Source organism: Sturnira hondurensis, unplaced genomic scaffold (assembly GCF_014824575.4).
Source record: "Sturnira hondurensis isolate 20B ecotype Veracruz unplaced genomic scaffold, ASM1482457v3 Scaffold0019865, whole genome shotgun sequence".
Lineage (NCBI taxonomy): Eukaryota > Metazoa > Chordata > Mammalia > Chiroptera > Phyllostomidae > Sturnira > Sturnira hondurensis.
In genome coordinates, this window is record NW_028092496.1 from 669,179 (window position 1) to 683,844 (window position 14,666).

The 14,666-nt window shown below is 45.2% G+C and overlaps 1 protein-coding gene across 1 annotated transcript in view; it reads left to right on the forward strand.

Moving 5' to 3' along the window:
* HS3ST2 (heparan sulfate-glucosamine 3-sulfotransferase 2) overlaps positions 1-13,935 on the forward strand; it is a 123,118-nt gene extending 109,183 nt beyond the window's left edge. Inside the window, exon 2 of the mRNA XM_037028422.1 lies at positions 12,584-13,935. Within this exon, the coding sequence (XP_036884317.1) occupies positions 12,584-13,202 (619 nt within the window). The 3' untranslated portion in view covers positions 13,203-13,935. The remainder of the gene's footprint in view (positions 1-12,583) is intronic.
* Positions 13,936-14,666: the final 731 nt, after the last annotated feature.

Here is a 14,666-nt window from a genome sequence, read left to right on the forward strand (position 1 = left end):
CAGGACACTAGACACTGCCCAGCAACAGCTGTGCAATCTCAGAGTTCTTCCTATGCTCTCTCCTGCCTCAACTCCCCCTTGAGACACATGGCTCTCAAAAATTTCTTTTTGGGTTGCTGAGGGGTGACAATCTGTCTTCTGTAGCTACTTCAGGTTTGAATGGGACAATAGACCCTGCCTATTGTGAACCATGAAACTCTCACCCTCTTCTATCTGGAATTTGGTGAAGAATTCCTGAGACCGTTAGGTGTGGGGGCAACTTTGCCCTCAAGTCCCCCCGCCCAATCTGCCGTGGATGAAAGTAAACACTCCCAAGACATGATCTGCTTGGGGAGGAAAGGTGCCCAGTTTCTCAGAGGAAAAATGTCAGGAGCCCCCTCCTCCAGGGGCTTTTATTGGGTTGTAATACACAGGAATACAGGGCAGCAAGGTTCAAACAGTAGATAACATTTCAAAGAAATCTGAGGGCTTAGTCTGAGTCAGTGTCTGTCAGGAAAAAAGGGTTTGCAGAAACTTTGGAAGACACTCATTCCCTGCTTGGACCCTCAACATATGAATGAAAACACTCTTAGCAAAGCAGATTTCACAGGATATTTTGGGAATTCTTTCTTATGCCAGATTTCTCCCCGATACTGCTCTAGCAAGGTAAGGAGCTGCACCCCTCCCCATCAGGATTTCAGACTTAAGTGGATTAGAGCCAGGAAGCACTTCTTTCAGAGGACATGGGGACTCGGGCTATGTCACATAGCTGGAGGAGGGGTGGTCAATTGCTATCTCTTTGTCACAGCCCCCCAAGTCCTACCATTATGGCCTCCCAAGTGACCCAGTCTGGCTTAGGTTGCCCCTTGCTGTGAGGAGTCATACCCGTCATCAACACTGACCATGCTTTTGGGGGCAACGGAAAGCACAGGCAGCATTTGCTACCAGAGACAAGCTTTTGTCTCCTGTGGCTCACATTCTGGAGGTCACTCACTCATCCTTAGCCATGGTGGGTAGTTCCAATTCCTGAAACCAGGCAGAGTGTTTCCCAACAGTCAGGGGCATTGCATGTTGGTCAGAGGAAGTTTGTCCTTCCATTGGCCCATGATAGATGCTGGGAGCTACTGGTCCCAGAGTTCAATAGCTGCTTGTGAAAATCATTTGTAGCTTTTTACCCTCTATTCTAGAGGAGATAAATTTAGTTAGTAAGTTGATTATCATGGGTCCAAATAGTAATATTACTAGTATAATTAATAATGGTACTGAAAGGGAAGAAGTAAAGAGATCAGCCATGAATTTGAATCCCAAAAAGAGGTTGAACTTGTAATCCTAGATGTTGATTCAAAGATGCTTTGGATATCTTGCTGGACATTTTCTTATCTGTTAACATAGAAGCAACACTCTTCTTTGGGGTACAAATGTGTTCCTCCTGCTGAGGCTGTGAGGAGGTCCAATGCCCTTCGATTTTGGAGGGCAACTCCAGCTAATGAGTCCAGTTGTTCTTGGAGTGCTGTAAGCAATTCTCCTGTTTTAGTTGATGATTCAGCTATTTTCTGTGATAGACAGTGGTGGATTTCTAATGAAGCTCCCCCTACCACTGCTCCCTTGGCAGAGAGAATCCCAATAAGTGATATTAGAGAAAAAGGCACCAGCCCTTTTGAAAAGATGTCCTTGTCCTCATAACAGGAACAGGAGGGAGGCGTTTCCCATACTATGGGGACATCAGGAAGAATATACCCAAGGAAGCAGATTCCCCTCTGCTGTGGAAGGAGGGCCCAGTATGCCTGGGACCCACAAATCCAACAGACTCCTGTCAAAGGGAGTATTTCTGCCATCAGAGCAGTTTCTGCCACTTTAACTGGCTGTGTTTCTACAAAGACTTATCTGCCATTAACTAGTTGTTTGGTTCTTGGGTATTTAGTGCCCCACCATTGTAATCTTTGTGCTGCCCATGAGGCTGTGAGCAGGGGGTCTGTTACATGGTTGTGGAAACTTGTGCTATTTATAAATTCAGTAGAGAAAGAGCCCCTCTTCAGTTCAAAATGTATGGCAACTCAAGAGCTGCAGTACAGAGTGATACAGTCCTCTCTTTCTTGTGGGAGGAATTCATTAACTTGATAGGATGGCCTGCCTTGGCAGTAAGCTGTTTTTGGAAGTTTTTTGTCTAAAGGTGGTTTAAGAACATCCTTCTTTGGAAAGCAGGTGTGTTACAAATTTATTTTATCCCCTGGCTTAGGAACTCCTCCAGAGATACAGAGTATTGCAATGAGGAAAATTCCATGACTAGTGATTGTGAGAGGGGGGTCTGGGATTAGAAAATCTTGTCAGTATTGGCTGTCAGCAAGCCTTCCCACAGGCGTGCCCCTGGAGCATTCCTGACAATGCAGAAGGGGTAGCTGACCTGCGGATGGTTGATTAAGTGAAAAAATAGAGGCCCTCTAGGGGAGCATTGACTCCTAGTGGAGAGAGTTCTGGGCAACAGTTTAGCAAGGTTTGGGGTAGCTATATGATGCCCCATTGGCTGGAATGTAGTCTTTTCATCCAGGGTAACAGAGATGTTTCCCCATTGTTCCTGTGCCAATGGCTGGGCATAGGCCCAAATATGGGTGGAAAGTCAAAGCCAATGGGAAGAATTTAATTTTAAAGATTGGGCCATATGATTGTCTAATTCACAGGCAGTTTTAGGTAGAGGTTTAGCAAAAGGGGTTGAGGGGTGAAGTAGGAAGGTACTTATCAGACTCGGGAGCAGTCCTGTGGAAAAAGAACTTGACCTCCTCTGCCAGCCACAGGAATATGCAGTGTCATCCTGCTGTCTGAGTTGTCTTCTCTTGGAACAGGAACTTGAGGGCCTCTGAGGGGTTCACAGGTGTAGGTGGAGTCCAGATCCCTTTGCTGGTCTGGGGAGTGATCTAGATCAACAGGAGCTAGCTTCACCCTGGAAATATGAACCCAACTATCAACACCTAATAGTTTCACGGCCAAGATGGTACTCAGAACAACCTGATAGGGTCCCTCCCATTTAGGGCTAAGTTGATCTGCAGGGGATCCTTCTCTCCAAGTTTTGAGAAGTACCCAGTCTCCTGGAGAGATAGTAGCGTGGAGTTCTCCTGTGGGAGAAGCCAAGATTTTATTCCCATACTCTTATAATGCTTTCTGTGCCTGCCCCAAGTTTATTATACACTTCATGACTCGATGGGTCTAGACATCAAATATTAAATACAGAGTTAGGAATGGCCTGCCATATAGCATTTCAAAAGGGCTGAGCCTAGTATTAGCCTTAGGGGAGACCCCGATTCCCATGAGGGCTATCTGCAGTAATTTAACCCAGTTTTCAGAAGAGTCCTGACAGAGCTTTGCTGATGTTCTTTTTAAAGTCTGATTCCTCTGCTCTACCTTCCCAGAGGACTGGGATCTCCAAACAGAGTGGAGGTAACATTTTATGCCTAGGGCCTCAGAATGATCGAGTGATCTTAGATGTAAAGGAAGGTCTGTTATCACTTCGCAGAGAGCGTGGGAGACAAGACTGGGGTCTTATTTCTTTTAGGAATGCCTTTGCTACTTCTGTAGCCTTCTCTGTTCTGATCTGAAAAGCTTTAATCCACCCAGTGAAGGTGTCTATCAAAACTAGTAGACACTCATATCCTTTACAGGGGAGCATTTTGGTAAAATCAATTTGCCAGTCTTCTCCTGGATAAGTCCCCATTTGCTGCACAGCCTCTAGCAGTAGGGGGCAAGGACGGCTTTTACCAGGATTATTGTAAGCGCAAAGAGAGCAGGCTTGGCAAATGTTCTTTATAGTAGTTGTTAGTCCTTTGCCTGTAAATAATTTATTAACTACTGCTGTGGTAGCATCTCTTCCTATGTGGAAGGAGTCATATGGGGCCTTTAAAACCTCCCATTGAGAGGCCTGGGGAACGAGAAGTTTCTGGCTGATGTAAATCCAGGGCCCTTCCTGAGTGCCCCCACCCTCTACATACCAAGTTTTCTCCTCAGACTAGTAATCAGGCTTCGGATTAGCATTGTCTATGGAAGGGGAACAGTGCCAATTCTGCAACTGGCCTCTGAGCTGCCTTCCTAGCCTCTTAGTCTGCCTTGCTGTTCCCTTCGGTAATAGGGGATGTATGTTTCTGGTGACCCCTACGATGCATTACTTCTACCTGTTTAGGGAATTTAACTGCTTCTAACAGGTTAAAAATGTCCTGCTTGAGCTTAATGGGGGGAATTCCTTGCAGTAAGGAGTCCCTGTTCTTTCCAGGTGGCAGCATGAGCATACAGAACAAGAAAGGCATATTTGGAATCTGTATAAACATTCATCTTTTTTCCTTGTACTATAATGAGAGCTCCAGCAAGGGGTATAATCTCTGCCTTCTGGGCCGAGGTCGAGGGTGGAAGAGATTGTGCCTCCATGGTGTCATATAAACTAACCACTGCATATCCTGCCTTTCCCTGCCCATTCTGTACAAAACTTCTATCAGTGAACTGCTCTTCATCAGGGTTATCCAAGGACTGGGCTAACAAATCAGCCCTGCTGGAATAGGTGAGATTAATAATCTCTGAGCAGGAATGAGCTAAAATGATCCATTAAGGAGGCTGGGTTTAAAGTATTGCAGGTTTTTGAGTTATTTTAGGATTGTCCAGGAGAAGGGCCTGATATGTGGTTAATCTATGTCCGGTTAACCATAGGTACCCTTTCATTTCTAATACACCTTGGACTTGATGTGGAGTTAGAACCTTTAACTCTTGTCTAAGAGTTTGCTTAGTAGCCTCCTCCATTAATGTGGCTGTGGCTGCTACTGCTCTGAGGAGGGAGGCCATGCGGTTGCTACATTGTCCAGCTTTCTAAAGAAACATGCAACCCCCAGGCAAAGGTCATTTCCTAGTTGCTGGACTAAGACCCCCTAATGCTATTCTCCTCTCTGCAATGTATAAAGAAAAGGGTTTATTTAAGTCAGGGATGCCTAGGGCTGGGGCCTTGACTAGAGCCTCCCTGATTTTATCAAAAGCCTAATCATGTTCCTTTCCCCATATAATGGGTTCAATTTCTAGCCCCTTGGTAGCCTCATATAAAGGCTTTGCAATTAGCCCAAAGCTTGAGATCCAAATCCTGCAGAACCCAGCCATTCCCAGGAAAGAATGGAGCTGCCTTTTGGTAGCAGGTGGTGTTAGCTAGGCGATGGCCTTTAATCCCTCTGGTGACAGCTGCCTAGGTCCTGGAGTTAGGATGTATCCTAAATAGTTTACAATCTGTTTGGAAATGTGGACCTTTTCCTAAGAGACCCAGTATCCCCTGTGCTACTGGCGAAGGCAATGGCTTCAATTAAATTGGACCCTTTCTGCAGATCTCAAGGCTTGTATAAATTCAGCTCCTCGCCCACAAGGAGTGGAAGAGAGAAATACACCACTAGTCGTTTGGTGTATTTCCTTCAAGGAATGGAGGCTGATGTAATACTGTTCTACCCAGTAAGAAAGGCCCCTACTATGGCGAAATACTTGCCACCCATGGGGCCCTGGTTTGCTCAGGTCTCAGGAGTCTATTGGATTAAAACACAGGAGGTGTCTAGGAGGAGAGGTAAGCCTATCTCTACTGTAAAATACTGGGTAGGGGGTGAGGAGTGAGCTCGGAAGCAGGCTCTTCTGCTGTTAGAATGCTTCCCCCACCCCCTCCTCTCCCTCCCTCCCCTTCTCAGCTCAGGGAAGAGGCTGGAGAAAAAGCGGCTGAGTTAGCAGCTCAGGCCCGAGGTGGTGGAGGAAAAGTGGCCGCCGCCTAAAAGCATTACTTTTTTTTTCTGCATTGAGGAAAACTGGTCCCCTACTGCTTCCACAACCAGTATTAAGTTTGACCCGGAAGTTAATTACCCTATTGTTCCCAGGAAACATTAGCTTCTAGGTCTAGAATTTAGTGGTTCAAAGGCGTACCTCCTTATTTTTCTTTCTGAGTTCTGCAGTCTGAGAGAGGGTGAGATTTTTCCCTTTGTATCCTTTTTCCCAGTGAAGGTGGGTACAGTGGGCCAAACCTAATTTGAAGCTGGAGTTGAATGTTGAGCTTGGGTTAGGCAGGTAAGGATTAGTCCTTAGGGGCTGGAGTGTCACTCAGCTGGAAAACAAACAGCAATTGCTTTGTAGAACAGATAGAGGAAGGAGTGGTAGAAATGTAAAGAGAGCAGTCAGAGAAAGGGGGAAAAGACTTATGAATGAGGCGAATTTTAATGAAAAGTCCCAGTTATGAGAACAAGACCTAGAAAGGCCAGGGCTTTCCACTGCAGGCTAAAATCTTGCTTTCTCTTCTTGAGAACTAAAACTAAGTAGGTAATGTGCCTCAGGAGTGGGGGTGTGATTGTGCATACAGTGTTCCTCTTGTTGCATGGACTTCTGCTTGCAGCTAGAGGGAAACCTAGCGTTCTGTCCCATCCTAGATTTTCCTCTCACAGGTGTCTTTATTGCAGTAAGTGTCCTTGTGGCTTTTAACTGCTTGAGTGTAGCCCTGGAATGTGGCAATTTCTCCAGAGGGAGAGAGCAAGACGTTCACCAGGCAAAAGTAATATTGGCCCTCCTCACAGTTCCTGCAAGGGGTATTCAGATGCAAATTGAGTTGCTAGAAGACACCTGGAGGAGAGAGATGCTACAAGTTTAAACTGACTTTTCTCTTGGCCAGGTTTAGAGGTACAAAAGGCTAAGGAATCTATGTGGGCCAAAATGTGCTGTTTCTGAGTGGGGCTCCCAAAGGCCATTATCCCTTTGGTCATCCCTCACTCTCAGCTAGGGGGGCTCATAGTGGTGGGTGATTAGCCCTTATTTTGTAGGTTCCCAGATGAGCCAAAGTTACATATTGATGGAAGTTCCTTATGAGGCCCCTGCACATTTTGGGGTTGATCTTACAGAAGGGGGGGGCAATATTTGGCCCACTGAGGGATGCCAAAAACTTACAGAAAACAGGGGTCCGTCCCAAGGACGGTATACTAATACCTACTGGGCTCATCTGTCTGCCGCCAGAGGAAAGACATATCTCAATGCCAGAGATTTGTGAAAAGGAAAGGAAAAGTTTATTTAATGCTATACAGACTTAAAGTAGTGACCCAATGTCCCCATTAAAATATCAAAGTCCTTTAGGATAACCACAGACGCCCACAGTGCTTCCTTCCCCCCTGCCCTAATTCAGGGTACCATATCTCAGGAAAAGAAGCACACGTCTGTGTTTCAGGCACCATCAGGTGTGTTGCCATCTAGGCAGGATGTCTAATTACTCCAAAGCCATGTGGCACCCTCTCACGGTCCACTGGCAAAGAGTTCTTTCACCCTTCTTCCAGGCAAAGTCTCTCTTGCTTCCCAGGCCACACGGACAAAGAGAGCACCCCAAAGCTGAGTGGGCCTCTTCTACCAAAGCTGCAAGAGTCAGCACTTCACCAAAAGCATGAGGCTTTCTTCTTCACCTGGCTGCAGGGGTCCCCATTCTGGCAAAGCTGCATGGTTTTCCCTTTCACCTGGGAAAGAGGGGGGTCTGCACTCTGCTAAAACCGCATGGCTCTCCTCTTCACCTGGCCAAGAGGGGACCCTTATTCTTCCAAAACCACGTGGCTCTCCTCCCTAATGGCTGCCACATCTGGGTTTAAATCCCCATGCCAGTCCTCCTTTGCAGCCCCATTTCCGACTCCTCCCACAATTAGTTACACCTGCCAGGACTCCTGTCTCCTCCCAGCTTTACTGGGCTGCCATAGTGAGTATGGGCAGGTGCGGCCCTATGGCGTGGAGCCAATCAACTTCAAGCTCTCATGCAGGCACTGTAACTTGGGGGCCCAGCCCCCAGTTACATCCTGGGTAGAAGTCACTCCCTTCTTCCTGGCTCAAAGCATGGCCACAGCTATTTAACATATTTATGAAACCAGTTAAAGATTGTAGATATGTTAAATGACGACTCCAGAGGTTAGCTGAAAAACTGTTGCTATGCAAAACAACTCCTTCCCCCAACTGACACCTGTTGGCAGGGGCGGGGAGGGGTGAGGACATCTTAATATTTCCTGTACACCTTGAGTTCTGGACCCCATTCCAAATCCCTTTTGCCCCCCCCTCCCCCCGCTCTTGGCTGCACCCTGTATCATTGACCGCAGGCACCTCTGTGTGGTCCCCACTCAGCTAGGAATGCCTCAGGACTCTGGCTGGAGGGAGGAAGTGCCTCTTTAGTTGTTGGAGCTGGAGCAAAATCTGAGCACTCATTTCAGATCTCATTGCTTCTACCTCAAAACAGAGGCCTAGCCTCCCTCCCCCCTCACACACACACACACACACACACACACACACACACACAGCTCAGCATCTCCTTTATACTCAAGGGTGAAAAAAAAAGAAAACCTTGCTGGTGAGACCATACTCAGTGCATTCCAAACTGGTGGAGACAGGGTGAGATCCTACTCAGGATCCCAGTCACAGCACCACTTACATTAATGGAAGGAGGCAAAGGGTGGGATTCAAGTCAGGATCCAGGATCCTGGTTTCAGTATCACAAGGAGAGAAGTGGGGCCACACCAATGGGCAGATCCAGAATGGTCTGAAGAGTGTGGAGAATTTGAAAAGGGACTGAGGGCTTCCGTGCATAAGTTGATTAGAAAAGTCATTGGTTTCATTGTAACCTCAACAATATTAATGGAGACCTTACTTGTGCCACAGCTTGTGGAGGACTCAGAAGATACAGATGTAGGTATCGTGCATGCTGTGGGGATGTTGCAGAAAAATCTGCTTCATGGCTTGTCAAGTCAACTTCTTTGTGTTGGGAGAAACCAACACAATAACCCCCACAGAGTTTGAAAAGTCATTAAGTTTAAATGTACTGTCTACATTTAAATATATTTAAATATGAGTCTGTCTACTTTCCTCATAACGACCAATATCTAATTATAATGTGTGCCAAGGTCATAGTCTAAGATAGCCAGATTTCTAAGAAAAGCTAGTCAAAAAATTCTATTCTAGTGCATTGTAATTGTTTGCTAATAATGGCATCCAATTTTTTTTCTGTTTCTCTTTCTTAGCTTTTACATTTTATTTTTATTTTTTTCCAATTTTTTATTTAATTATTTTTCAAGTACAGTTTTCTGTCTATTACTCCCATCCGGTCCCACCCCCCATCCTCCCCCCTCCCTCCCATTTCCACCCTTCTCAGTTGTTGTCCATGTATCCTTTATATAGGTTCCTCTAAATCCCTCCCTTATTTCCCCTGAAATTCCCTCCCCTCTCCCCTCTGGTCACTGTCAGCCTGTTCTCTATTTCAGTGTCTTTGGTTATATTTTGCTTGCTTGTTTGCTTTGTTGTTTAGCTTCCTGTTAGAGGTGAGATCATATGGTATTTGTCCTTCAACACCTGGCTTATTTCACTCAGCATAATGCTTTCCAGTTCCATCCATGTTGTTGCAAAAGGTAGGAGCTCCTTCTTTCTTTCTGCAGCATAAAATTCCATTGTGTATATGTACCATAGTTTTTTGATCCATTCATTTACTGACGGGCACCTAGGTTGCTTCCAACTCTTGGCTATTGTAAATTGTGCTGCTATGAACATTGGGGTGCATAGGTTCTTTGGGATTGGTGTTTTAGGGTTCTTAGGATACAATCCCAGCAGTGGAATTGCTGGGTCAAAAGGCAAGTCCAATTTTAGTTTTCTGAGAAAATTCCATACTGTTTTCCATAATGGTTGTACCAGTCTACAATCCCACCAACAGTGGACCAGAGTCCCCTTTTCTCCACACCCTCTCCAACATTTGTTGTTTATTGCTTTGTTTATGATAGCCATTCTCACCGGTGTAAAGTGGTATCTCATTGTAGTTTTAATTTGCATCTCTCTGATACCTAGCGATATTGAGCATCTTTTCATGTGTCTCTGGATCCTCTGTATGTCCTCCTGGGAGAAGTGTCTGTTCAAGTCCTTTCCCCATTTTTTAATTGGGTTAGTTGCCTTCTTAGAGTGAAGTTGTGTGAGTTCTTTGTAAATTTTGGAGATTAAACCTTTGTCTGAGGTATCATTGGCAAATATGTTTTCCCATCCAGTTGGTTGTCTTTTTATTTTAATGCTGTTTTCTTTAGTTGTGCAGAAGCTTTTTATTTTGATGAGATCCCATTTGTTTATTCTTTCCTTTATAGTCCTTGCTCTAGGGGACATATCAGTAAAAATGTTGCTGTATGAAATATCTGAGATTTTCCTGCCAATGCTCTACTCTAGGACTTTAATAGTGTCATGGCTTATATTTAAGTCTTTTATCCACCTTGAATTTATTTTGGTATATGATGTAAGTTGGTGCTTGAGTTTCATTTTTTTGCATGTAGCTGTCCAGCTCTCCCAACACCATTTGTTGAAGAGGCTATCTTTACCCCACTTTATGTTACTGCCCCCTTTGTCAAATATTAATTGACTGTAGAGAGTTGGGTTTATTTCTGGGTTCTCTATTCTGTTCCATTGGTCTATGTGCCTATTTTTATGCCAGTACCTATTTTTATGTTTTGATTACAGTGGCCTTGTAATACAGTTTGATATCAGGTATTGTGATCTGGCATCCAATTTTTTAAATGGCCTATTCCAATCACAAGGGATCATTATAAACATTGAACCTGGGAGCAAAATATCAGTTGTATCAGCTAATCAGTTTCACAGTGAATTTGAGAGTTCAAGGGGGTCTGGACAGGTTTGCAGGGAAGGCAGTAGAGAAAGAGATCTGAGAGCACAGGTGAGCCTCTGCCTGCCTTTTCCTCAGACTAGTGAGAGGGGCACAGCATGGGTGCAGATCACAGCCAGTTTCAGGATGAAATGAAGAAAAGTTGAAGGTGTGACAGCTTTTGTCTTTGTGGTGTATGGGAGATTAACTGTGTGTTAAGAATGGGTATCAGGAATAGGGGTGGGAGCTTATGGTGAGAATTTGGAACACATACTATAAGGAATCTTAAGGAAGCCTGTAAAAGCAAATATACCTAATTACAGAGCAGTATTGAAGCTCAGTGGAAGACAGAATTAATAAATATTGGAAGGATCCAGTTGCCAGGGTCAGCAGTTTCCTCTTCCGCTGTTTGGCAGAGCAGAGACCGAATTAGAAATGATGAAAGGTTGGGTAGATGTATTGTCAGGGACTGGAAGAGCAAGTAGTAGAAGGAAATTGATAATGATGATGATGATGGTGACAACAATGATGATGATGAAGAGGAAGAACAGGAACCGGAAGAAGAAACTAAAATAATTTTTCATTTGATCTAGAGAAGGTATGGAAGAAAGTGAAATCAAGAGGATCATAGATGAATTTGAAGATCAAGTACAATGAGTTTCAGACTGTGGTAAATGTATAAAGAAATAAGGTTGTAGCCTGTATTCATTTCCTTGGTATTTTTTTTGGGGGGGGGGCGTGTATATATATCACTCCATGCTCTGCCTTTGTCTTCACATTGCCTTCTTTTACATGTGTCTCTTATCCCCTTTTGTTGTCTTGTAAGCATATTCCTCATCTGGACTTTGGGCCTACCCTAATCCAGGATATCATCTCAAGATCCTTAATTTAGCCCTGGCTGGCGTAGCTCAGTGGATTGAGCGTGGGCCTGTGAACCAGAGGATTGCAGTTCAATTCCCAGTCAGGGCACATGCCTGAGTTGCAAGCCAGTTCCCAGGAGGGGACTCAAGAGAGGCAACCATACATTGATGTGTCTCTCCCTCTCTCCTTCCTTTCCCCTCTAAAGATAAATAAATAAAATCTTTTTTTAAAAAAGTGAGGGAGTGAGAGGTTGCATTACCTAGCTTCTGCTTGAGGCCCACTGGGTTGTCCTTTGTGCTTTCCCGAGGATGTATTTCAGCAGGAAAAGACAGAAAGACTTTTTTTCTTTTTTCTTTTTCATGTGGGGTGAAAGTGCCAAGAATTTCTGTTTTTTCTCAGTTAATTCAGTGATAAGGGATTCTTTTTTTTAATTTATTTTTTCAATTACAGTTGACATTCAATATTATTTTGCATTAGTTTCAGTTGTACAGCATAGTGGTTAGAACTCATTTCTAAAATACCTGCTATTACTATAAAACAAGCCCTTCCCCACCCCACCCCCAAAGATTTTCTAATATATTTGGATAAGTCTCTTTTGCCAGAACTATATTCAGTGCCTTCCTTTATATTTTTTAATATGTGATAACTGCATTAACAATTTCAAGCAGCTTAAAGGGTTATACAATTTAAAAAAGTCATTCTCATCTATCCCTTACCTCCTCACTCTACTCCCACCCTTTCTTTAGAATCGACTTTATCAGTTTCTTGGTACCTTGCCCAAGATGAAAGTTCTATGCCTTGCCCTTTTTCATTTAATGCTTTATCTTGGAAATCATTCCATGTCAGTACACTCAGATTTACCTAACTCTACTAAGTGGCTATTCCATCATTATTTAACCCATACTGATGGGCATGTCCTGTCTTAAAGAAAACCTGTTAAAAACTAAAAAATAAAATCAACAAGAGATAACATGGGTTTCTCATCAGGTGAGAGTAGGTGAGCCTCAGGTGTCACAGAGGAGAGGAGGGGGACTCAACCAGGGAGCTGGGTGCAAACAAATGATCCCAGGGCGCCCAGGGAAGCCCTGTCTGATGATGTGCTGCTTTTTCCCACAGGAACCTGATGCCCAGGACCCTGGAGAGCCAGATCACGCTGGAGAAGACCCCCAGCTATTTTGTCACTCAAGAGGCCCCTCGCCGGATCTTCAACATGTCCCGAGACACCAAGCTGATTGTGGTGGTACGGAACCCCGTGACCCGTGCCATCTCTGATTACACTCAAACACTATCCAAGAAGCCAGACATCCCCACCTTTGAGGGCCTGTCTTTCCGGAACCGCACACTAGGCCTGGTGGACGTGTCGTGGAACGCCATCCGCATAGGCCTGTACGTACTGCACCTGGAGAGCTGGCTGCAGTACTTCCCCCTGGCTCAGATCCACTTTGTCAGTGGCGAGAGGCTCATCACCGACCCCGCTGGTGAGATGGGGCGTGTCCAGGACTTCCTGGGCATTAAGAGGTTCATCACGGACAAGCACTTCTATTTCAACAAGACCAAAGGGTTCCCTTGCTTGAAAAAGACAGAATCAAGCCTCCTGCCTCGATGCTTGGGCAAATCAAAGGGCAGAACTCATGTACAGATTGATCCTGAGGTGATAGACCAGCTCCGGGAATTTTATAGACCTTACAACATTAAGTTTTATGAAACCGTTGGGCAGGACTTCAGGTGGGAATAAACCTCGGACATTCAAGGGCTCTTCTGTTGGTCTCTTCCATGAAGTTTGTTCTTAGAGCTTATCGTCCTTTCATCCCAGCAAAACCAGGCAACAATGCCCTCCCCATCTTGGATTCCATCATCCTGGAACCAGGAAGCCCAACCAAGCCCAAGAGACTGGGGATCCCTGCCACTAGCTCTTCCCAGTCTGTCCAGACAAAGCAGATCTGCCTCTGGAATGCCTCAATTCCAAATGCTTTCCCTTCAGCCCATAAACTGCCTTGGGAACTTGCTTTAAGAAGAGTGGATCTTCCCATTATGATAGCTATTGTAAATGGTGATGGTTCTGTTGCTATGAACACAGCAGTCTGTCCCTGTCACTGTCCATTCCAGCGTGATCTTGTTAATTCCAAGTATCATGTACTTCCCCCCTGTGCTGAGCTCTCCTGAGCCACCTGGGTAGTGGCATGGGAGACCATCCTCACCCTCCTGCCCTCAGCAGCACATCCAGAGATGCAGAGCAGAAGCACCCCCAGGCACCTCTAGGAGACAGACCCTTTGATGATGGTACAAACCAGAGCTTTCTAAGGCTATGATCTCAGCTCTGCTTGAAAGGTGACTGTCTCTGGAAACCACTTTGTGACTCTCCCTGCTCCCTATTGACAAAAGCACATACTTCTTCTTTTACGGGTACTTGCCTCATGTGAGCTTTCGTGTTTAGCATGTGACAGAATCATGCTTGTCCATGTGAAATAAATGTGGCTCTCTCGTGTCCTGAACATGGACTCTTCTCTGTAAGTCAGATTGGAGCATGACTCATTCATTCAGGGCCTCCATGCAAGGTGGAGCTGGTGCCAAGGACAGTCAGGGAAAGCAGTGAGGGTGCAATGATGTGTGGGTGTAGCAAGTGTGTGGAGTGGGTGGGGAAAAGAAGTTCTTGCTGACAGAGGCTGGGACAGAGATATTATGCATGGAGAGATCTGTAGGGACATCTTCCTTTGAAATATAAGTCTGGATCTGTCAGCTCCCTGCTTAGGCTTTGCCTCTCAAGTGCCAAACTAGAGGCCCAGAGGCTAAAAGGACATCAGATATTTTTTTGCTAGGCCTTCATGATGGTTTGAAATAATTTCCAACACTTAAAACTTGGGAAGGTTCATGTAAAAATATGCTGTCCAGATTTTTTTAATGGAAACTTGCCTTCACTCCACCATGGCAACAATGGGCTCCACCTTTGGATGGGCCTGGACTCCCCCATCTTCCATTCCCCACCTGGCACCCCTAAATAATTTAATCATCTGCCTGTCCCTTGCAGGGATTTGAGTACACAGCTCTACTTTGGGTGTGTACTGTAACCTCAGAATAAAGTTCAGATGGTGCCCGAATGACCCCAGTTGACAGTCTCTGGATCCTCTCCTGCTTCTCCTCCCTCACGTTCTGCTCCAACCACAAAGAACTGCAGGCCTTTCCTTGACTCTTTCATGCATTT